At 42.9% G+C, this 22,514-nt stretch overlaps 1 protein-coding gene across 2 annotated transcripts in view; it reads right to left on the bottom strand.

Annotated features, from left to right (window-relative positions):
- PTPRO (protein tyrosine phosphatase receptor type O) overlaps positions 1 to 21,908 on the bottom strand; it is a 141,444-nt gene extending 119,536 nt beyond the window's left edge. The window contains exon 1 of one of the 2 annotated variants that reach the window (XM_033057443.2): positions 21,427 to 21,908. In XM_033057443.2, the coding sequence (XP_032913334.1) occupies positions 21,427 to 21,645 (219 nt within the window). In that variant the 5' untranslated portion in view covers positions 21,646 to 21,908. The remainder of the gene's footprint in view (positions 1 to 21,426) is intronic. The other variant, XM_033057444.2, reaches the window with a different exon arrangement.
- Positions 21,909 to 22,514: the final 606 nt, after the last annotated feature.

Below are 22,514 nucleotides of genomic sequence, written 5' to 3' on the forward strand. Positions count from 1 at the left end.
GTGACAGGTGTAGAAATCATAACCATCTGTGAGGTGTGTGTGGCACAGCACACTCCCTCCCACAAACCCAGCCAGAAAAGCTACTTACACTTCTGTGTAAAGCTACTTACACTGCTGTGTACAGCAGGAATGATTGGCAGCTAAAATAGAAATATTCACATGGGTATTACTATTATCATGTACTGCCAGTATTATTCAGTTTTGCAAAGAGAAAGACCACTCCTAGCCACCCAGTTTATTCAAGAAATATTTGTTTAAAATTGTATTACCATAAGATTTTCAGCTATTACTTTAAGAAATCCCAGAGCTTATGGGTTGTGATGTGTGCCAATTATAAATGTGTGAGCTTTTTTCCCTACTCATACTATTTTATGTATAAGTCTTACACCACTTTATGAATCATAGAAATGCATAGAGCGAGAACAACTTGAAATAAAAACAATGTATTGTCCTGATTTGGAAACGAATAGGATACCTGAACCAAAAATCTAGATTATAAAATTGCCTGTGACAAAAAGCAAGAGAAGAAACAAAAAATCTGAGCCACCCTCAAAAACCAAAGCAAGCAAACAATCCTAACCACACATTTCATGCACAATCTGCTGACCCACTTCTCTGAAACTCAGGCACCAGAACTGGGTTGTATCCAGGAGGATTTCTGCAAACCTCATCTCCAGCCTTGCTTGTTTCAAAGAGCTGTCAAGTCCATATAACACTACACTTCAAAGACAAATTTCAGCCTTTCAAAGCTGCATACCAGTTTGTTTTTTGTCAAACATTAGTAACAATAACAAAGAGAATAGGAAAAATATTATGGAGCCTGATGTGAACACAAATATTTTACGAATATTGCATTTAAAGAAGGCACAATAAACATGACAAAAAAAGAAAAAAGAAATGCACAATAAAAATATATATTCAAATTACCAAAGAAATCTCCAAAACCCCATCTTTTTCTTCTGTTTAAAGGAAGAACCACAACACTTTGTTAGACCATCAGAATCAAGTAAAAATATCCAAACTACTAAATGGAACCCAGCAAAGCCTACAAGGTGAAACAATTTGGGTTCATTTTAAAAGGCATCCAGGTAGATACAATAATGAAAAAGAAAGCACTTTAAGGCTGATTTTACTCCTGGTGCTAATACTTCAGCTTGTGGGGAAGATGTTTCGCATATGAATCTCATATTAATTAAAATCATTTTTAATAAGCAATTAAGTGTAAAAGGAAACAATGCTATTGTTTCTCCTTCAGCTTAACATGAGATCTCTGTGCCATCTCCTGCAGCATGGATTTTTTCATCAATTGCTAACCCAAACTGAAAGATTTCCAAGAAATATAACCAAGTGCATGCCAAAATTAGTGACATTTTCTTAGCTAACTAGTATGGAGGTTAATACAACTAGTAGGAGCCTACAGACAGAAATGCAATAACCAACACAAACAATTTGGAAAACCTCAGTAGTCTCAGGAGACCCAAAGGCTGGAGGCTGGTGGAATAAATTACCTTATTAGGTAAGGTGATTATGGACTGTACTCCAAGCCTTATGAATTTGTCTGAGGATCCAACACTGGTGAAATTTCCTGTAGTCAGAGCTGAATACTTACACGGCTCTGCATGTGCCCTAAAAGCCAAACTCTATCTCCAAAACAGCAGTGGAAGGTCTCTCATAAATATTTCTTTGTTTCATCAATGCTTTCTTGGCTTAGCCTGTACCATGACAAAGGGGAAGAGGACTGACTAGGTTTCAGGGTAGTTTCATCACTAAGCCTTCAGGGTGAAATCCTAACTCTGTGATGGTAGCTGAAATCAATTCTGGACTTAAAACATAGGATTAAAGCTTTAATAGTCACCTTCCATTAATGGTCTTCTAAATCTCTCTCAGAGCTTTGAAAACTGAAGTCTGAATTACTTCATTCAAAACTGCTGAAATTACCCAGAAGCTTTCATGACCAAGAGATACTGCAGTTCCTCTGATTTTTGCACCATAAAATCACACACAACCCAAAAGATTAAGAGATATGAACTTCAGTTATAGCATCCAAAGCACCTCACGGGAGTTTCAAAACTATAGTGGAACCAGAGGCCAATCAGATTTCACTGTGAAGCCTAATAATTATTAGAAATACTTTTTGTAATAGCTGTGAAAGTTTAAAGTTGTCAATTCTCAAAATATCATGATATTTTGAAGCACAAAACCCCACAAAGGATCTTGCCATGCACTGCTAGAAAGACTGTACCCCTCACTTCTCCATATAATTTAAAAACCACTTTTAAATAAATTTCATTTGAATCTTAATATTCAAGGATGCCAGGTGATTTTCAATGCCACATTTTGTTTGGTATCTGTTGTCTCTAAATCCCTCTGCCTTTGCTGTCACACAGATAATAAAAACCATCACAGGACAACCCAGGCCATGAAGGAAGCGACTCCTCAGCATGGGGGCTGGCTGCTACCAGAAAAACTGGAGTTTCCTCACTGGATTTCTTTCATCCTCAGCTGAAACTCTTCCAAACTGAGGTACCTAGTCTGAACAAATAGGAATCATGTTGTCTGGATGGAGAGGACTGAGTGTGGAGGGCAAGTTATCACACCTCAGCACCACTATGGAGCATCTGGGATGTATAATCTGAGTACACAGCAAATCACACAGCTCATGCCCAGTTTAACAGGACTACACATGTGGCAGGGAGTTTGGACCCGTGCTGCTGGCTCTGGAGCCATGGCAACAGGCTGCAAACTCAGCAGCTGGAGCCCCATATCCCCACAGCTCTACTGCTGCTGGCTGACCTGATTAGATTAAAAGCAGTTTATGCACAAGTACCTGAGATGGAATCACTGCACGGCAGACCCATGCAAAGGGCTGGTGAGTTCCTTTGCATGATCAGAATAGATTAAACAATGCAAAAGCCTTATATCCTGAGGGAGTTAGGCTGGTCACTAATTCAGGGGACTACCCAAGCAAGGAAGGGCTACTTCACCTAATTAAGACATAACACAGTATTTAAAGACAGAGCATTTGCATTAAAACAGAAAGTTCAGAATTCTAAATACTGTTGAGTCTGAACTTATGATTGCTAATCTCTCCTCACATGACAATGTTCTACTGACAGACATAAATCACTTCCTTTTGCTTGCATTAGATGAACCCATCACTCAAAGTGCTCAATTATAAATCTGAATACAATTTAGAAGGTGAACTTTCTTTAGTTTTACTAAGGGCAGAAGGGCAATGCTGATGATGTCATACGAATGTTAATGCATTACTTATGACTGAAATTTAGTCCGTATTCAGTAAATTGCTCATTCCTGTGATCAGAACAGGCAGCAATTTGCTCTCCTGGATCTCATTCCTTTCCCTGCAAGTGCATTAGCTGTCATGGGCAGTAGGATACCCAGCTGTAAGCTGTCTGAAAAGGATATTAATCTACAATTAAAAAACCAGAACAAAATAGAAAATAAACTCAGAATATTCATTGCATAATCAGGACAGGTTTACAACCTGCAGGTTTACAAACTCCAATTAAGCACAGATATGAAATCATTCAATTATAAAATACTGCATCGTTAATTTTCAGTTTCCTTTGCAAATGATATAGACATGAGCAGATATGTGAACACCAGTGAGAATACTCTCAACCCCTCAACTCTTTTAGGGGCCAGGATTTAGCTACCCTTTGTCCCATGCTAATCTGCAGAGAGGCTTCCACTTCAGCAGAAACTCCTTTCTGTCTTGATTGAAGTAAAAACCTAAAAATAACCACCTCCAGTGCAGAACTGCAGTTTGCCAAAACAAAGTCAATCATGATTTTACATTAGTAATTGGTGCTTCCATTTCAGGTCACATCATCTGCTTAATAATGGGAAATACTTTGAATATACAGTAATTCCACGACTGTAAGGCGCACCGGATTATAAGGCGCACCTCCGGGAGTCAGCAAATTTCGCAACTTTGTAGATCATACAAGGCACACTATTTTTTTGCAGCGAAGATCCGTGCTGCGTGCAACAAAGCAACGAAATAGTAACGGAATTCCACGATCGTGAGTTTACTGGCAGGTGCTCAGTTTGCAAACAATTTCACAGATTGGTGTAGCCTTTAAACACAGCCCCAAGTGCCCTCCCCGTGTGCAGGGCCCGGCACTCCCGCCCGCCCCTGGCTGGTGAGGCGGGGCTCGGGGCGGCCACGGCTCACACCTTGGGGTTGCTGTGGTTCAGGGCGGCTCAGGGCTGCCATGGCGCGTGGCCATCCGCGGCTCGGGGCCGCCCACTCCCTCCCTCCTCATGCGGCTCCTGCTGGCTGGGAGCTGCCCGGTCCTGCCCACTCCGCATGGCTCCTGCTGGCCACGGCCGCTCACTCCTGTCCCCCCTCGCAGCTCGGCGCTCCCGTGGTGCCGCCCCCCCTTACGGCTTGGCTCACAGCTTGCACTTCCGGGTTGGCAAATTTTGCAACTTCGTACATTATATAAGGCACTGGACTATAAGGCGCACTCCAGGTTCGGACTGAAATTTTAGTCAAAAGGGTGTGCCTTATAGTCGTGAAATTACTGTACTTCAGTTCCAGACCCGATTTCAAGTGACAGCTGAGTGCAGTGTTACTTAATGACAAATCTAGAGATGGTCAGAAGGCAACTGAACTCCCATGGTTAAAAATTATCTGGTCTTCATCAGAATTTTGGCCATTCTTTACTGTCTGTCCTTGTTCCCCATTAACAAAGATGATCCAGGATATATGTTACAGGACAGGATAGCAGCAGTCCCACACAAATTTTCTTCACAAATTTCTAGGCTCCTGCCTTGCTGCTCCACCTTTGATTTTGGCAGTGTGACATCAAGGAAACCAAACTGCTGGGTTTGTATAGAAACACAGAGGCAGATGTCTCTGAAGGCATTTGCAGTTCTTCCTAACACGTTCAGAAGCATAAAGGCAACACTTTTCTCTTAGCTCTAAGTTATTCTGCACAAGAACAGCAATTTCAGCACTCTCAGCAGGTTGGCCCTATGGCTTAGTAGCTCCTATGAGCAGTCTGCAACATGAGATACAACAGAAAGGCCCTATAAAATATGGTTCGGGCCCTGCTAGTCTAGCTAAACTAACAGTCAGCTTGTAGCTTCCCATGTGAAAAATTAAAAGAATGAAAGCAGTTAGCATAACAAACTATGCTGGTAAGAGAACCATTTGCACCTGTGAAAAACAAGAAATCTGTCCCATGGGAATCAGTGAACAAAATATGTAAACTATCCAGGAAGAGAAAGATTTGAGGGACATGTAAAATGCCATTTACACCAATGAATTGAATAGCAAGAAAGTTAGTTATATACAAAGTCTTGAAAACGGTATAAAAATGGGCTGTAACATTAAAGATTGGCTTCTTCTGCATGAAGAAACTGAGTCCCATCTGCTTATTCCTGCAACACCAACCTGCTCTGGCTATCAGACATCCAGGAATTGAGAAATTTGCTTTCACAAACAGAGTGACTGGTGTTCTAGCAAAAATTGTAAGAACTTAAAAGCAGTGATTTTCACAAGCAAGATCTTTTACCTTCCAGGGAAAGCATCCCAGCTTGCTAATAATGAGATTAAATTCCACTGTGTCATGTGGGAGCCCCACAATTGTTAGCAATGATGTCTTTAGAATTTAGTGAGGGCCTTGGTATAAATCATATAACCACAGCAATAGTCCCAGAAAATCTATTTTATGGACCATCAACCTGTCCTGGTGTAGAGTAGGACCAATTTATCTATCGGAAAGCTTAGAGTATGATAAATGGAAGAAACATATATAATCCAGACAGACAAAAGTACCCAAACAAACTTGCATTGAATGTTTCACTTGAAAAGGTGAAGGCACTGGAGGGAGCATAAAAATCAATTTTAGGGTCTTCTCAAAGGCTTAGAGCTCCCAGTCTTCTAAGATTATAGCACATTATTTCCAAGACAATTGACCACGTATTTCTAAGGAAGTAATAACTTGTAATTTAGTGGGGGGAAGAAGTTCATTAATAGATCCATTTCTATTTTACAGCAGTGGCCATCAAGCTGTGTGTTGGTTCTGTGCTGGTATCCCAGAGCCAGCTGCTGGTGGTGCAGCCCCCAGAGGTTATGGAGATATCCATAACCTCTAAGGGACATCCAAAGCTGGAGGCACACAGCCCTGGGCATCCAGCTCTGTGACCCTCAGCCAGGGTGTTGGACCTCCAGAGGTACCTTCCAAGCTCAACCCTGTTGTGATCCTGTGACCTGAAACCAGGACAAGGTTCTGGAACCCAGCATAGCTACAGCCAGCTGAGCTGTAAGCCACAGGGGCTGATACTGGGTTTAGTCAGATTTGGTAAAAAACAGTGTACACTGCTTGAGATGAAGTTCATTTGAATTCACAGTAAAGCTCAGTAATTGGCCCTTTTTTTCCCTGAGAAATATGATCTCTATTTGAATAACAGCTATCTTCACTAAAATAGTCTTTTCATGTAATCACAGCCTTTTTGTGACTATTTAGCATTCCTCTGGAAGTTAACTGTGGAGCTAAATGACTGCAAATGGTGTGTGCAGAGGAGCCTTTGCTTTGATTGTTGCAATCCCAAAATGTTTACGGGAGAAATACGACTTCACACGGGAGCTAAAAAGCAAAATACTCAAGAAATGAGGTTACACGGTGTGGGTGAGGAGGGTGTGTGAGAGGCTGGGTGTGAATCAGAGGGACTGGAGCAGGGTTAAGTGCAGATGGAGGTGATTCGGGGATGACAAATGAAGCAGAAAGGGAAGAAGTGGGCTGCAGAGGAAAGAGGCCAAGGAAACAAGAGCAAGGGGACAAACACTGAGAGGATAAATGTAAAAAATGGGATGGCATTTGCTTCTTGGAAAAATACAGATCTCAGAAAATTGCAACTATTTGCAGGTAAATTCAAATGGTGCTGGTTGTTGAATTTTCCTTGGCTGACTGCACCTGCCTCGTTTTTTCTTTAGAGAGAGCTGAAAGCTTAGGACTGAAGTGCTCTTTCTAGAGAATATAAATATTTGCTGGGAAGCTTCTTAGGCTTCTCTATCACAGCAAAAACTATAAAAATAATGTTTGTCAGTCAATGCAAATTATTATTTTGCTTTTAAAACTTTCTGAATACCAACCTCTACAGTATTTTTTTGCACAGGATTAATAAATAAACTATCCACACACTACCCATTAAAAAAAAATCATCTAGTATTTAAGTCCTGAGGGAAAAGAGGAGGAAAAGATGAATCTTTTCCCTTTCCTAGAAATTTCTTTTAACTCTCCAACAAGATACTGCCTCAGAAATATTCCTCCTCTCTCCCCCAAGCACAGTTTCAAAACTGGAAGCCAGATTAGCCTGCAGTTTATCCATGGATGTAGAAAGCTACAAAGCCAGGGCTGTTATTCTGCCCTCTCCTTCCCTCCTACCTGAGCTGCTGCAGCAGGGACAGCATGGAATAGGGACATCAGCAGATTCCCATGCTACAGTTACCAAGATCTGACCCTTTCTGCATAAAACACCATTCACAGAGACTCCTCCATCACTGTCACAAAACTGGGTTTTATTATTTTACATAAAAATCCATATTTGCTTTACTATTTTAAATTAAAACCCATTTTGCTTCCCTCACAGTCAGAGTAGCAATATTTAAATTTATGAATTAGTACTGGTCAGGGGACACAGACATTCAAAGTGTATCTTTATCTTGCCTCTCAAACAGAATGATTTATAGATTGAACTGACTGGTTGCTTTGACACAGTTCCTTTAACCATAACATCTTTCTGTTCCTCTAATAGCTGAGATTTAGCATTTCAGGCTGTGTACATATGTTGGATAAGAACATAATCCTCAGCTCTGGGCATAGGAGCTCATGGTAAGAGGATGGCTCTGCATACCAATTGAGAGAGCTGAGATGCAGAAAAAGAAAAATACACTAAACCCTAATATGCATATTATGAAGGCCTTCTGGCATCAGAAGAAATCATCACTTATTTAGCTTGACATCTTTAGAAACAGAGGGACTACAGAGAGAAGAAAAAAAAAAAGGAGAGAAAGAGAGAAAAAAAAAATATATGACCTTTAGTCCGACACTCCAAGTGAAGACTTTGGATAAATATGCACACAGAAAGAATATGGCAGTATGCAAAGAGGAAAAGAGATAAACGTGACTGGACCATTTCTGCAGGGAAAAATCCCATTTCACAGGCATTTCTGACAGCACAGAGATGGATTTAGCAGGGGGCAGAAGGGGACACTCCTCTTCCCACCTGTGCATAGCTGGTGCAGGATCTCTGCAGTCCATCTGCTCCCTCCCTGAGCTGAGGCTCAGCTCCTCATGCACACATTCCATCACCACTGCAAGAATTCACGCTGGGCATCCTGCAATTCCCAGCCAGCCCTCACTCAGTACTGAAGGGTGTAGTGTTCTGGACCAAAACAGCCAGGATCAACCCCAGGCATCCTCTGGCACCTCTGGACTTTGTTCTTTAAATTTACAAAAGACCAGGAAAAAGCCCAGCATGCTGGGGAAAAGCAGAAGTGTGTAAGAAGCTCCTGTATCCACATGAACTGTCAGGAAATTCTTGTGTTAATAATCTATAAGCATTCCGAATTATTAATACCAACTGAAATCATGCATTCAAATAGTGCAGGAGAGCTGATGCAGGGGAGGGTACAGAGCTCAGCATAGCTACGCCTGACTTCAAAAAAGAGGTGGGATTAGAGGACCAAACTTTCTGAAACCCCAGTCTGAGCACAGCTGATGCGCCCTAGGCCATGCATGACATCTCAAAATTCTGTCTATCCATTTATTTTCTGTTAAATATAAAAATATAAGTATAAAAATATAAATATAAAAATATTAATATTAATAAATATATAAATATATATATTCCAGAGTTTTTAGTCATCTGTAAACTCATCTGCTTCTGTGTAAGCTCTGCTCTCCAAGATATCCTCACACTCTCTGCTGACACTCTTTAGTTCACATATGGTAAACATATTCTGCAGAAAACTCTTTCTTTCCAAAATAAATTAAACTTCACCTTCTAGGGTCTCCAGGGGATAAGCATCATTTTGATGCCCTAACAGGTGAAATGAAGAGATTTTTTAGAATTGTTTTGTGAACTGTAAGATAGGCTTTGGTGTTATTCACTGGAAGATCTGACTTTATAAAGATACCAGAATAAGGCTTTTTTAGTGTGATATTGCTTACAAATCAGGATTCAGGGAAGAAGACTGGATGATACAAGAACCATAGGACAGCCACCATCTTAGGGACTCTTTAAACTTGGGGAGGTTTTTTGTTTGGGTTTTTGTGGGGGTTTTGTTGGGGTTTGGGTTTTTTTCTTTGTTTTTTTTGTTTTTTGTTTTTTGTTTTTTTTTTTTTTTGTGGGGGTGGTCTGAAAGGAGGAAGAGGGAAATTTTTAATTTTTTTTTATTCTGTACCTGTAGTTAAAACCAGAAATCTGTATTTTTAGCATGAGCAAGTAAACATTTAAAAGTATGAGCTAGCACAAGCATTCAAGCATTCCAGGCAAAAATCTGTGAATAAAAAAAAAAAAAAAATTCCTAAATTCATCCTCCCCTCCAGAATTATAAATCACTAGGAATAAAATTCTAGTAAAATGCAGAGTCAGGCAAGAGAAGCTGCAATCACAGCCCAAACTGTTCCGTTGGAGCTCATTAAGTGTATTGAGTCCCTGTAATCTTCTATTGATTTTAGGAGCAGAACTTTGGTTATCAATACAAAAAGTATAAAAGAAGTTTTCAGAAAAGATTCCACATATTTCCCTGAGACATGTATTTCACCACTTTGATTTATAGAAATTTTGGTAACTAGGTGCAGTGAGGACAGATTCCTCTTCTCCATCACTAAGCCTGCCAGGACAGAGGCCAGTCCTACACCAAGAGCCTTTAATTCATATTGCTCCCAAGTATCCCCCTGGAGAGGTTTTAATGGTTTCCTGCATGCCTAAGACCTAAGCTTGTAAAATATTTGAAGTCACAGGTCTCGTCCGAGAAGTGTAACTGAGAAGAAGAGGGGAAAGAAATGGAGGGGAAAAGAAAAAAGGGAAAAAAGAAATCAAAAAACCTCCTTGAGAATTCTGAACCTGTAAAGTGAATGTGCAGTGATGGCAGATGCCTGCCTGACTCTGCAGAAAGCTTAAGTGATAATTAAGGTACATCCTAACCCTGGAAGCTCTAAGAATTTTATCCTTGATATAATATTTAAACCTCAAGTTTCAAGGCACTGATAAATGAAAGAAAACAAGCAGAGTTCAGAATAAAGCTTATGGCTGTAACCCAGAGTTTGAGATCCTACAAAGGAAGATAGCCCAAATTATTTTAAAATGAACAGTCAGGTTAATAAAAATTTCATATTTTTTTTGTGTGGCAATCCATGATCTCTAAAAGTACTTAATTGGCTGTCATTGCTCTCCTGCAGGATCCTGGGAAGCTGCCCAGAGAGGAAGGGGAATCTCCATCCTCACAATGCTCAAAACTCATCCTGACACAGCCCTGAGCCCCTGACCCACTTGGCCTCACTCTTAGCAGAGCTCACACCAGATGGTCTCCAGACATCCTTTCCAGCCCAAATTACTGCACTACCCCAAACTGTTCCACGTGTCCCTGAGCCCCTGGGATGCACAGAGCCCCTCCTCCCCACCACATTCTTTGCCCTTCTGATGGCAGCCAGGAGACAATTCTGCAGCTCCTGCTTTCCTGACACCCCCACTGCAATCTCCTGCCTCCCCTTTCCCCACGAGCTGCAGTTGCCCTCTACACCCTTCCAGCTCTGCAGTGGAGTGAGAAACATCAGCCTCACTGTCAGATAAATCCAGCCAGAAGGATAATCAAGTAGATACCTGTGATAGCCCAGCGTGGGAATACAACTGGACAGCAGAACTGGGAGTATTGCTCAGCTTGTCACAGCCAACGTGGATCTGTTAGCTGTAGTAGGCCGCACCATTTTGACTAAACTTTTGGTCCCATCCCGGAAGTGCGGCTTACACTCAGGAGTGGCCAATATATGAACAAAGTTCGGAAATTTCCCAACCTGGGAGTGTGAGCCGCGGGCCGAGCCGAGCTCACAAATTGAGCACCTGCCAGTAAAACCTGGGATCAAGTGATTGTTACAAATTGGTTACTCTGTTGCGCAGTGGGGGGAGGTGGGCTCCCACCAGCTGTATGGTGCAGGGGAAAGCCCAGTGGCGCGGGGCGGGGGAAAGCCGGGGCTCCCGCCGGCACCGCAGGGGGAGTGGAGTTCACAAACTGAGCACCTGCCAGTAAAACTCGCGATCACGTGACTGTTACAAAATGGTTACTTCGCTGTGAACGAAAGTGCGGCTTACAATCCAGTGTGGCTTACATATGGACAAAGAACGAAATGTTGCCGACACCCGGAAGTGTGGCTTACGATCTGGTGCAGCTTATAATTGTGAAATTACCGTACCTTAGTTACACAAATATTACTGGTGAGCTATTTTTAGCTAGAATAGAAAAAGTATATAAACTTTGTTTTGTGGATCAATAAACGGTTTCATGGCTTCTTGCAAGCAATTCATGAAGACCCTGTCTTCATTTCTACCACTGTCAGCCCAGTAGCTCTCATAGGCTTTATCACATAACCAGCACTCGTAATAGAAACAAATCCCTCCCTCCAGGGAGGGGAGAAAGAAATAAAAAAATGTTTCAGGTAGAAATGGAAATACTCTGATCAGGTGATGACTTTTACTCACAGTACATATTGGCAACAAGCAGCTGATCCCACACAATCCTTATAAGGTATCATTACTAAAAGCCAGTCTCCAAACAGGTCACATCTGATTAAAGATTAGCTACCAAATGCAGAAGGGATGCAAGAATAACCTGGTACTTAACTGGATCAGACAAAGCTGCCTAGATATGCTCTGGCACATTCCAAAATGCTTCTGCTTCTTTTCCATTTTATCTCCTAACCTCATAATGTCCAAGAACGTGTCTTATTTGTGCTTGAAATAATGTCACCTGTAACTATTCTGGTCACACCAGTCCTGACGAGGCCATGGGGAAGGGATTGTGGCTCTGCTCCAAGCTGAACCCTCACACAACAGACATTCCAGAACTTGCTTCCTCACCTGGACACTCCCTGATATCCTGACCTGGGCTGTCCCTCACCCTGAGCCTGCCAGGAAAAGCTGGCGTCTGATAGTTAGGCTGTGACTCAACTCAGTGTCCATACATCAACTTTTCTTATCTCAATCCACACTTTTTTTTCCTGATTCTCCTCCCCACCCCACCAGTCAGGGTGAGAGTGGCTGCATGGTGTTTGGTTGCCACAACACTTTGCAAAAACGATCCTGCAGAGTTCAGTTCATTGATTACTAAATACTTTTTTTAAAAAACACCAAAACCTAAATATCATCTTTTAAAAAAATATTTAGAATATGGAGTAAATAATGATATACATCCCATTTAAAGCTGTTGTGAAACACTGTACTCAAAGGCCCAAAACTCTTTATTTATTGTTATTGTCAATTCCTTTTTACAATGCAGCCCTCTAATTCTTCAATTTTAAACAAAAACACGTCCATGCAGAAACAGACAATGCTTACTTAATCTCTACAATTACTCTGCATGTACATCTAAGAATGTACACATCCCCTTTTCTTAATGGAAAATTCAAAGGGTTTGATTTCACCATGAGCTCCTACAAGCAAGAGCAGCTCTCCTACTCAATATATTAACTTGGAATCACAGGCTGTGAATTCGCCCACTAGAGAAGAATTATTCCAGACACTAATCTTAAACTGATCTCAAATTTGGGTTAATTTCTAATAAGTATATTTGAACTGCTATTTCCATCTGTATTATCACTCCTATGACCATCTGCTGGTCTCTAGTTAGCTGCCAAGGTGTAAGTGGAAGGGTCTAGGAAATAATAGCTGTGTGCCAATTGCACCTGAGCTGAGCAGGATGAGAGTTTATGTTCTGAAATTCTCAGATGATCACTGGGTTTTGGTATCATGATTAAAGAAGCAGGGACCACCCAGATTTTTCAGTTCCAGGTACAAGTATCTGATACTGATCAGAATTTGGTTTCCATACGCCCATATACCTGTATTAATGCTGCAATGCCAACAACAGGAGCTGTAGGTTGAAATGTGCTTAAATCTGAACTCTTAATGAGTATACTATTAAATATGAAATCTTAGCAGCCCAGAAACAAACAGAGGAAGAGAAAAAGGAGATTGATGGTTCTGTTTGGAGAAAAGCACCCCAGAGCAGAAGCACTCCAGTTCTTATCATGGCTTCAGCCATGGATAACAGCATCCCAATAAAGCTAATTACAGCTGGCCAATAAAGCTAAACAAGAAGGTTGCTCAAGATTTATCAGATGGGGAGTTTCTTTAAGTTGTCAGACTCTCAGATTCTAAAAACCAAACCCATCCTGCAGCCTCCAGTCTGTGCTGGTGGCACTGCAGTGAGCCCAAGGCCACCACCCCATCCCTGCTGGCTCTCTGCTGCACATCAGACTCCCCCAGCTGACACTGCAGGTCTACCCACTGCAGCTTGCTCCAAAGCCCATTTAAAACAACATAAAAACATCCACTGGCTTCACCTGGACTTTGGAGCTGTTCCCAGAAGCACAGGAGACTCTCTGATGGCTCCTAAGAATGAGAGGAAACCCCTTAACTCTGGGTTCAGCTATCAGACATCGGTGCTGCACATTATCAGCAGGTGAGATGGCAAAGTCCCTATTCCCAGAGTGCCTCCATTTCAGTGAAATGGTGCTGGCGTTCTGTAGTTTTCAACATTTCCCCCAGTGCTAAAGGAAACCTGATGGGGCTTCAAAGCCCATGGAGTCCTGAGTAAGTTTTCAAAAGGTTTGAAAATAAAAAAAGCCTTTTCGGTTTAACATGTTATTTTGCAATGCAACTGAGAAGTAATTTTATACCAGAGATCATCTTGAAATATACTTAGATATTCACTATGTATTCATTTCTCTTTCAGAAAGCACAATAGTTTTTTTTGTTGTATTTAATAACTGCTAGTTAATTATGTAAAAACCCATCCCATCTGCTTATTCCTTCACACAGCCAAATGAGAGGGCTTCATGCTATAGTCATTATTCACAGAATGAGAGCAATTGATTTAATGGACTTCCCTGAAAAGGGATTACAGTACAGGATCCTCTGATATTGATTTTGTGACATCATCATCTTTTCCTCAGAAGCAGACACTGATGACTCAAGAAAAATACCAGTACAAGATTAGGCAGGCAAGTTAGAGCAAAAGTTATTTTTAAAAACCCCAAACCTCCTAATTTACAGTAAGTTGACTACAATAAAATACTAGCTATGTTCTCTGTTTGAAATACAGGTTCTCTTTGAAAAAGGAAAATATCTGAGTGATGTTTCTCCAGTCACTTTCATGAAACTATTGTGAGCTAGAACATTTTTTATGCAGGTTAATGGAGTCTCTTTGACGGGATTAAAGTCACATTGATTATTAATTATTTTTGATGTTTTAAACTGCTGTAAATGTCCAGAAACTCTGAAGAACAGCATCCTGTAGAAATCAATACCAAATTAAAAAAAAAATAGTAACAAACAACAACTATAAAAACCCCTCTGCTCATCTCCTGGGGGAAAAAATTGTGACTTCTGTTTGGAAGGTAAACCAGCCCTTGGAGAATACCAGCAACTGGCATATATGATAATAATTTCTAAGTTATCTAGAGCATCCTTATTTTGATATGTCTATCTTCCAGACTCCAGGCAGAGTCTGCAGGTACTTTGTATACAGAACAAAGCTAGGCACAGCAGTGCTAAGCAAATAATAAATAAATTCATTTCACTGCTCTTGGAAAAGGTTCCGTTCTTTCCTTAAAGCTGCTTTGCAGTACTTTAGGAAAACACTAATTAGCATTCTTTCCATGTGGTGTTTTTTTTTTTTTTTCTCTCCTCAATTGTCTCTACTGTTCTTCACCACATTTAATAGATGTTGGGGTTTTGGGTGTGGGAGTGGTTTTCCAGTGGTTTTTTTTACTTTTTTCCCCTCTTGTTCAAATTTAACATTTTTTTGCTGTTTGTAAGCAGAATGAAACCATTCCTTCCCATTAAACAGATCAATGAGAAGGGGAGATTCCCCATGTTCAAATGACTTCCATATGAACAAATAGGAAATGATCCAGAATAGCTGTGGCACAGATAACAAGACAAAAAAGCAAATTACACAAATGGAACGAGACAACTGGGACTGTCTGCCTGCTCTGGGGGCTCCTCTCAGCATTGAAGAACAGCCCCTCCATGGCTGATTCTAGGGGATGTGGCAAGGAAATTATTGACAGCCCTTAAACTTGAAGGCATTGCTGATCAGATTGATAAATTAATGACTGGGACTTACCTCTCTTACCCCAAAGACTTGGCCTTCATGTGATATAGCTGGAAACCAGCAGAACTGACCTGAGGAGCTGCAGGTTGATAGCACACAAAGGAGCTGCAGTTGTTCAAACCCTTCTGACGAGACAAGAAGTCCCTTGTCTCAACAACTGAGAAAAGCACTGAGGCCAAATCATTTCAAAATCACAACTGTGTTGATTGTAATTAACCTTATCTGTCTTTACAGAGAACCTAGAATGGAATTTGGGATTTTTATCCCCCAAGAGGTTCATAGCTACCTCCTGTTAAATCTCTGGGACGACAAAGAATAATAGCTCAGAGTTGTTTACTTCAGTTATCTGCATTCAGCTCCTCTCAAGTGCTCAGTGCTTGTGCTTAAATACCATGATAATTTTTTTCCATCCCCAATATTATGTTTTCTGTTCAAATATCCCATACATTCTCTTCTCATGTCCGTGCTATCACCTCAAGACCAGCACACTTAAAGCTTAAAACTTCCACTAACTCTCTTCCCTGTTACTGTCAGCTGTGTCACCAACTTCCCCACCACCCACACTTACTGTAAAGCATTTCTTCCCTAAATTCGTGCATTCAGCAAGAAGGGAAACTGCAGAGTTTGCCACACTCATTCCAGCACAGCCCTGATACAAAGTGCTATATTTATGGCAAGCCAGACACAATGCATATCATTTTATTTCTGGAACTCCCTCTAAAAGCCACCATAATTTCCCAGCACAAGGATGAGGGGGTTCCAGAAATGGAATGCATCATGTTTGGCTTGCTCCAAAGATGGCAAACTCCTTCCTCAGGAGTTGCTCCCTTCACTGGCTGCCATTCATTGGAAATTGCAGAGTGCTATGAAAAGCAAGGTAACCTTTCTGTTTCGAGTATTTCCCATTCTCTACTCATCTGTTACACTCCATATGTGGCAGCTAGCATATGTTGCCACATTTGTCTCAAAGATTTTCCCCTTTTCAACTCTGCATCGATAGAAATTTAATAAGAAAAAGAAAAGTTACAACTTTCATGTACAAAACATTTCATAAACCAGCCTCTTAACTTGTGTTAGTGCACTCATAGGTACTCAATCCTGTGTAAAGATTTTCATTTCAGAATAGTCTTAATATTAATTAAGCATTTCTTTTTTTTTTTTCACATTGCAACCAATTCAGTTTTGTCTCTTTGAAACCTTGAGCAACAAAAATGGAATCACTAATTTACTAGAAGATAAGAGTGCTCAGGATAACAATGCATACTTCTCCAATGAAAAAGGGAAATAATTTTAAAGAACACTTAGAATCAAAGTTAGCTGTGAGCCTTTTAAATTCTTCAGCAAACAGACCTATTTTCAAAGGCTTATTTACTGACATTTATTGTCCTGACTCATATGCTTAAGTAAAAAAAAAAAAAAAAAGCTCCCTTCCCCAGAGCTGAGACTGTCTGGTGAAATAAGTCTCAAGATGGATTTACACAAGACTCTGTTCAGTTCAGCATTCATTCTGAAGCTCTGTAAGGTCATTTCATGATCTGCCTGGATTGCTCTGTGGGGTGACAGCAGAAATGCAGACATGAGTGGGGTTTTCAGGTTCAGCCAGCACTGCCTGGGAGCCCTTTAATGAATTGCCACAGGACCACCACAGCTAAGTCTGTGCTCAGCACAGCCCATCTCAGCCTGGATGAGGGATCACCCTCGAGTGCAGCTTCTGACCCAGGTGATACAACCTAGAAATTGCCTTTTTGGCCTTGTGTGATTTGAGTCTGGGGCTCATAACTCCTGCAGGCATGAAAGATCTTTTCTCAATTGTCCACTGTCATTTCATCACAAGGAAATCTGCCAAGGGGTAATGGAAGACTCTTATTTCACTGGCAGAGAGGGGTTTGCAAGAGCCTGCTGCAGTTCTGTAAACATGACTTGGCAAAAGCATCCTCCTCTTTGGCTTTGCCCTCCAGAATCACCCTGATCTAGATATTATCCATGAAAACAAAAAAAAAATCAGAGAGAATACAACTTGCAGAAGTTTTGAGCAGGGGGTGACTATTCATAATCAGTTTATTTAAAAAGAAAAGTCTTTGTTTTCCTGGGAGGATGCTTTTCTCTCCCATACAGGCTGGACAGACCCAGAGCAGTGGTGGGAAAAAGACTTTTACTTCTGAGCTGTCCCATTGAGAGGAACCCTTAGATTTGTTTTGCAAACAAAAATGAGCTGGCAAGGTAGGTTTGGGTCTCTCTCTATTTTATTTTGACACTAGTAGAACATGACCATGAGAAAAGAAAGCAAAACTTGTCTCAATAACACCTTCAGCCACCATCTCTTGGAGAGAGAAGAGATGCCAAAAGAGACTCCATAACAAAATTCAAATGGTATGTTCATTGCTTTTCCCAGCAGAGGAAAACAGCAGTGACACACTGGGGCTCTCAGCTGTGAAATTGGCCTCTCTCTTAAAAAGGCTTTTCCTCCAGAAAAAGGCAGTATCCTAATGGTAAAGGCTTTTGTTTCAGATTATTAACTGAAGATGTAGATATTCTTGAAAATTACACTGGTAGAAACATTTCTCCTTTGTTGGGTAAGGTTAGTAAACTCTTACAGAACCTCAGCCCCTTTCAATGTCTTGATCCATGTAAACCTGAATTGAGACTTCACTATGATGCCAAGCTACAGAAACTGATGTAGTACTGGACAAAATTCTACCCTGCTAGACACAAAAAGTTGTCCTTGCTAAGAGAAAGAAAGAGAGTGCTGCTGATTTAAATGAAGAGCATATCTAAGACTGATACACAAAGACCTGAGTCTCCAGGAAATAAGAGATACATTATCTTACTTACAGAAAATTTTTCTGAAGAGTGTCATCGCTCCTATTTAGCCCGGACATGGAAACACTGTGACAACCAGTTTTCTCATTTTTTCCTACTGAGAGCCTTGCTCAGAATATCTTAGAGGCATAACAGACTGTAAAGAATGTCCCAGCATCATGTTTGGTTTATTTAAGATACTTTTGTCTTCTAATTAAGCTTTTCCTTCTCCCCCAGAAATAATACAAAGCAACCTTAAATTTCCCTGGTGCAAGCTACCAACAGCATGGGGCATCTGACGCATCAGGGACATCATCCAGACAGAACTTAGGCAGGCCAAAGCTCAGAGTAGTCATGATTAAGGCAAGGTTGGGAAAGATGGGAAATGCAACTTGAGCCACTGGAATCAGGGTATGTGTCTACTTTTTATTCTCATTTATTTAGCTGAAGTGCAGCTTTTCCTTTGGGCTGTGTTCAGCCCTGCCTTTGCCACGCCAAAATGAGATGATTACAGAGCAAGCTGCTGAAGACTCTGCCTTCCAGCCATTCTGACTATCACAAACTAACAGAGAACACAGACCCACTGCAAAACTGTCAATATTTTAAGAGCTTCGACAGCAGCATGGTTGGAGCCTTCTCTGAAGCAGAACACACAGTCCTGCTCCTCTCACAAGCACTGTCACTCCATCCTGGTGTCTGAGCTCACACACAATGCTTTTCCTCTGTTAATTTCTCAATTAGCCACCACATTTTAAAACTGCTAAAGAAGGAGAATGGTAAAGGTTCAAGATCACATTGCTGTGTTTTCAAAAATAACGCTATGCTCCTACCCTGGAGCACAGAAAGCATTCATATCACACTGTAAAGAAGGAACTAAACCTTACTGGCCCGTGGGCAACCCTGTCAGGCACATGGCATGCAGTGGGCAATATAATATCCCTGTTTGATCTGCTCTGGCCACTGGCCCTTCCAGCAGCCTCAGAGAGCACCAGGAGTTGGAATAAGTTGGCACTATTACCTCACACCATGAAATAATGACTATTGGAAGACAAGACAGAAGAAAATGTGCTTTGAGCAGCTTTATCACTTTGCAAAGTCTGCTGATGATTTTACAAATTGCCAGATGGGCATCAAGGCCACACCAAGCAGATTCAGTTAGAAAATGACATTTGGGCTGCTAACACTGAGAACAGACATCAGTTTTGCCTGTCTTCAGATTCATCAGTTCAATGCCACTGCTTTCTCAACAAGATTAACGTCCACGTGAAACACCAATTTAATAAATCAAGTCTGCTTCATCTTGGTATTGCTTCAACAAGTTGGTAGAACTAAACAGTGCTCAAGTGGGGAAATGCCTTGTTTTGAAATTAGTTCCTTTCAATTATTTGCCACTGAAAAAAATGACACAGATCTTGAAGAATATTCAGCGAGTTTCAGGCTCAGGAAAATGGCCCTGTTGTGGTGATCTGAAACAAGCACTGTTCTTGCTTCCCCAACTTCTTTCCTGTAACCAGGCTGCCTCTCCTGAAGTCACATTGGTTTTATTGCGGTGTCCAGTAACAAAGCAAAGATAACTAATTACAGTGGGCTTGCTATCCAACCAAATCTAGTCACACAGGGAGCTACTCATGCACCTCTATCTGAAGCTGCAGCTTTACTTCTCTTACACTACAAAACTCTGCTAATGCTCATCAGCTTTCTTTGTCCTCCAGATTTGGGCTTATGCAGCTGAGATGGATATTTTCCAACAGAATGAAACACTGGACCCTTGACTACTTTAAAACCTTACCCAATTACTTGAGATTTATTATTCAATTAATAAATATTTAAGCTACCTATTTTCTTGCTTTACCACAGCAGTGCTAGTAAAAAGAAAAAAAAAAATAAAGTACATAAACACCTTATTGTTTTTAAACTAGGGCATAGAGTAATGTATATTCTCTGATTGTGGGATAAAACAGCTAAAAAAACTGTGTGCACTTCTATGCTTGAGAAAAAACTAGAAACTTCATCTTTCTACAGGGCCATAACACCCAGTTTTATTGTCCTAATTTTCTTTTTTTTTTTTTTTAACTACCACATTCCATGGAGCAAAATTTTGTCTGTATATTAACATTTTATCTTGCATAAATGTATGTTTCAGCAGTTATGAAAATGAGACAGCTGACAGTTGACTACTATATGTGAACAGATGCTGTGAAAGCTTCCCTTTAAATAGTTCTGTCAATGCAATGTCAATTTTAGAAGCGACACCACTGCTGTTCTAGGACATGATCCTGCAAACTCTTACTCACACAGGGAGTCCTGATGATTTCCACAGAACATTTACATTTATAAGGTTCTGAAAGGTCAGGTCCTTAGTTGCAGAGCTCTGCCTAACAGTGACTGACAAACATACAACAAAGTGTTTAGTGGTGCTGAGCTCTGCTCTATAGGGCAATGACATTTGCAACCGGCAGCAATCACCTGGGCAGTGCATACATTTCCCATTAGAAGTTACACGAAGCATATTAAATAAACTTAAGAAACTATTAAATGAGCTGAAGCATAGAGATAAAGAACGTCATGCAAAACCAAGCTTGCGGTGAGAAGCAGAACTTTGAAAAATTAATCTGCCGAGGAGATAGGCTGAGGTTGAAACAGGAAGGAACTGTTCAGCTGTGCCACGATAAACCCAGCACGATCAAGCAGCCGCCCCTTTGTTAGCAGCATCCTCACCAGCGGCTGTCTGGCAGGGGTGAAGGTGTTTGGAGGCGGGAGGGAGCGAGCGGGGCAGCCCCGCAGCCGGGCGGTGCTGAAGGACAGCGCAGCGCTCCCCAAAACGGGAACCCCGAAACGGGAACCCAAACCCGCTTCGGGGCGGGCAGAGCACCCAAAACGGGAACCCCAAACCCGCTTCGGGGCGGGCAGAGCACGGGGTCAGCGCCGGCACTTTGGGAGGGATGTGGGGATAGAGGGAGCGCATCTCTCCCCGGGGCACGGCGTACGGAGCTGGCTGAGCTTTGGGAAGGATGTGGGAGACACAGGAAGCGCATCCCTCCCCAGGGCAGGGCTGACCGCACTTCGGGAGGGATGTGGGGACAGAGGGAGCGCATCTGTCCCCAGGACACGGCAGCGGCTCCTTCCCAGCGCTGCCCCGCGATCCCCGCGGGAGCCCAAAGCGTTGCCGGTCGCGGCACACGCAGGCACACAAAGGAGGATGCTCGGGGCCCGCGGGAGGGGGCCCGCAGCCCTCCCCTTCCCCTGAAGGCGCTTACCTTCAGCAGCACAAAGAGCCAGAGGAGACAGGAGCGGGCCCCCGGGGCCCCCCTCCGGCGGCGGTCGGGCATGGGGGAGCACGGCGGCCTCGGCCCGCGGGGGTGGCCGGGCAGGGGGGGCCGCTGCTGCTGCTGTGGCCCCGGGACCTCCGGCTCTGCCCCCCGGCCCCCCGCGCTCCGCTCCGAGCCGTGCCCGGCAATGGCGAACTGCGGCAGCATCAGGCGGCCGGCGGCGACCTCCCCTCCGAGCGGCGCATCCTGCCGCCCCCCGCCCCTTTTATTTGGGGTTTGCGGCGGGGAGGGGAGGGGAGGAGGAGGAGGAGGAAGAGGAGGCGACGGCGGGTGCTGTCTCCCCTCCCAGGAGTTTGGGCGATCGCGCCTCTCGCTGGCTCCGGCGGAAGGCGAGGGCTGGGAGGTGGGAGATGATGGGAAGTGATGGGAGGTGGGAGATGAGATGATCCAGGAGGTGGGAGATGATCCAGGAGCCGCCGCCCTCGCCCCCCCGCACCGCCCTGCCCTCCTCTCCGCACAGCATCTCCTCCCCGCGGGCAGGAACACAAGGCGGCAGGCAAAAAGGCATCCTCACCGCCCTCACCAACCCTTCCCCGATGTCTTTTTGCCTGCCCCGCCGCGATCGGGGGACAGAAATGCCGCCAGCATCCCGCCAGCACCCCCGGGGCCCGGCTGGTGGGGCAGGGAAAGGAGCGGGCGGAGCAGGAGCTGGTACCCAGGAACCGGCAGAGACTCAAGGCACAGCGTCCCTAAGGCTGTGCTCAGGAGTCAGGGCGAGCCTCTGGACAGCTCTTCAAATGTTCGCGGTGCAGGGCTGGACCTGCAGGGGACGGAGAACTCCTTCTGTCCCACAAGATAGTTGGACCCAGGGATGCGGGGGAGCACTGAGAAAACAGGGGTCACCTCCCTCTTCTCCCCACATCCCACCCAGCTATCCTGCAAACACCAGGGCCATCTCCAAGCACCACAGCAAGAGTCTTGCTTATGATGATGTCCTCAGGAAAAAAAGACAAACAAAAAATCCACAACAAAAACCCCACCCAAACAAAACACCAACCAAACACTTTGATGAACCA

The sequence above is a fragment of the Catharus ustulatus genome, chromosome 4 (assembly GCF_009819885.2).
Source record: "Catharus ustulatus isolate bCatUst1 chromosome 4, bCatUst1.pri.v2, whole genome shotgun sequence".
Classification (NCBI taxonomy): Eukaryota; Metazoa; Chordata; class Aves; order Passeriformes; family Turdidae; genus Catharus; species Catharus ustulatus.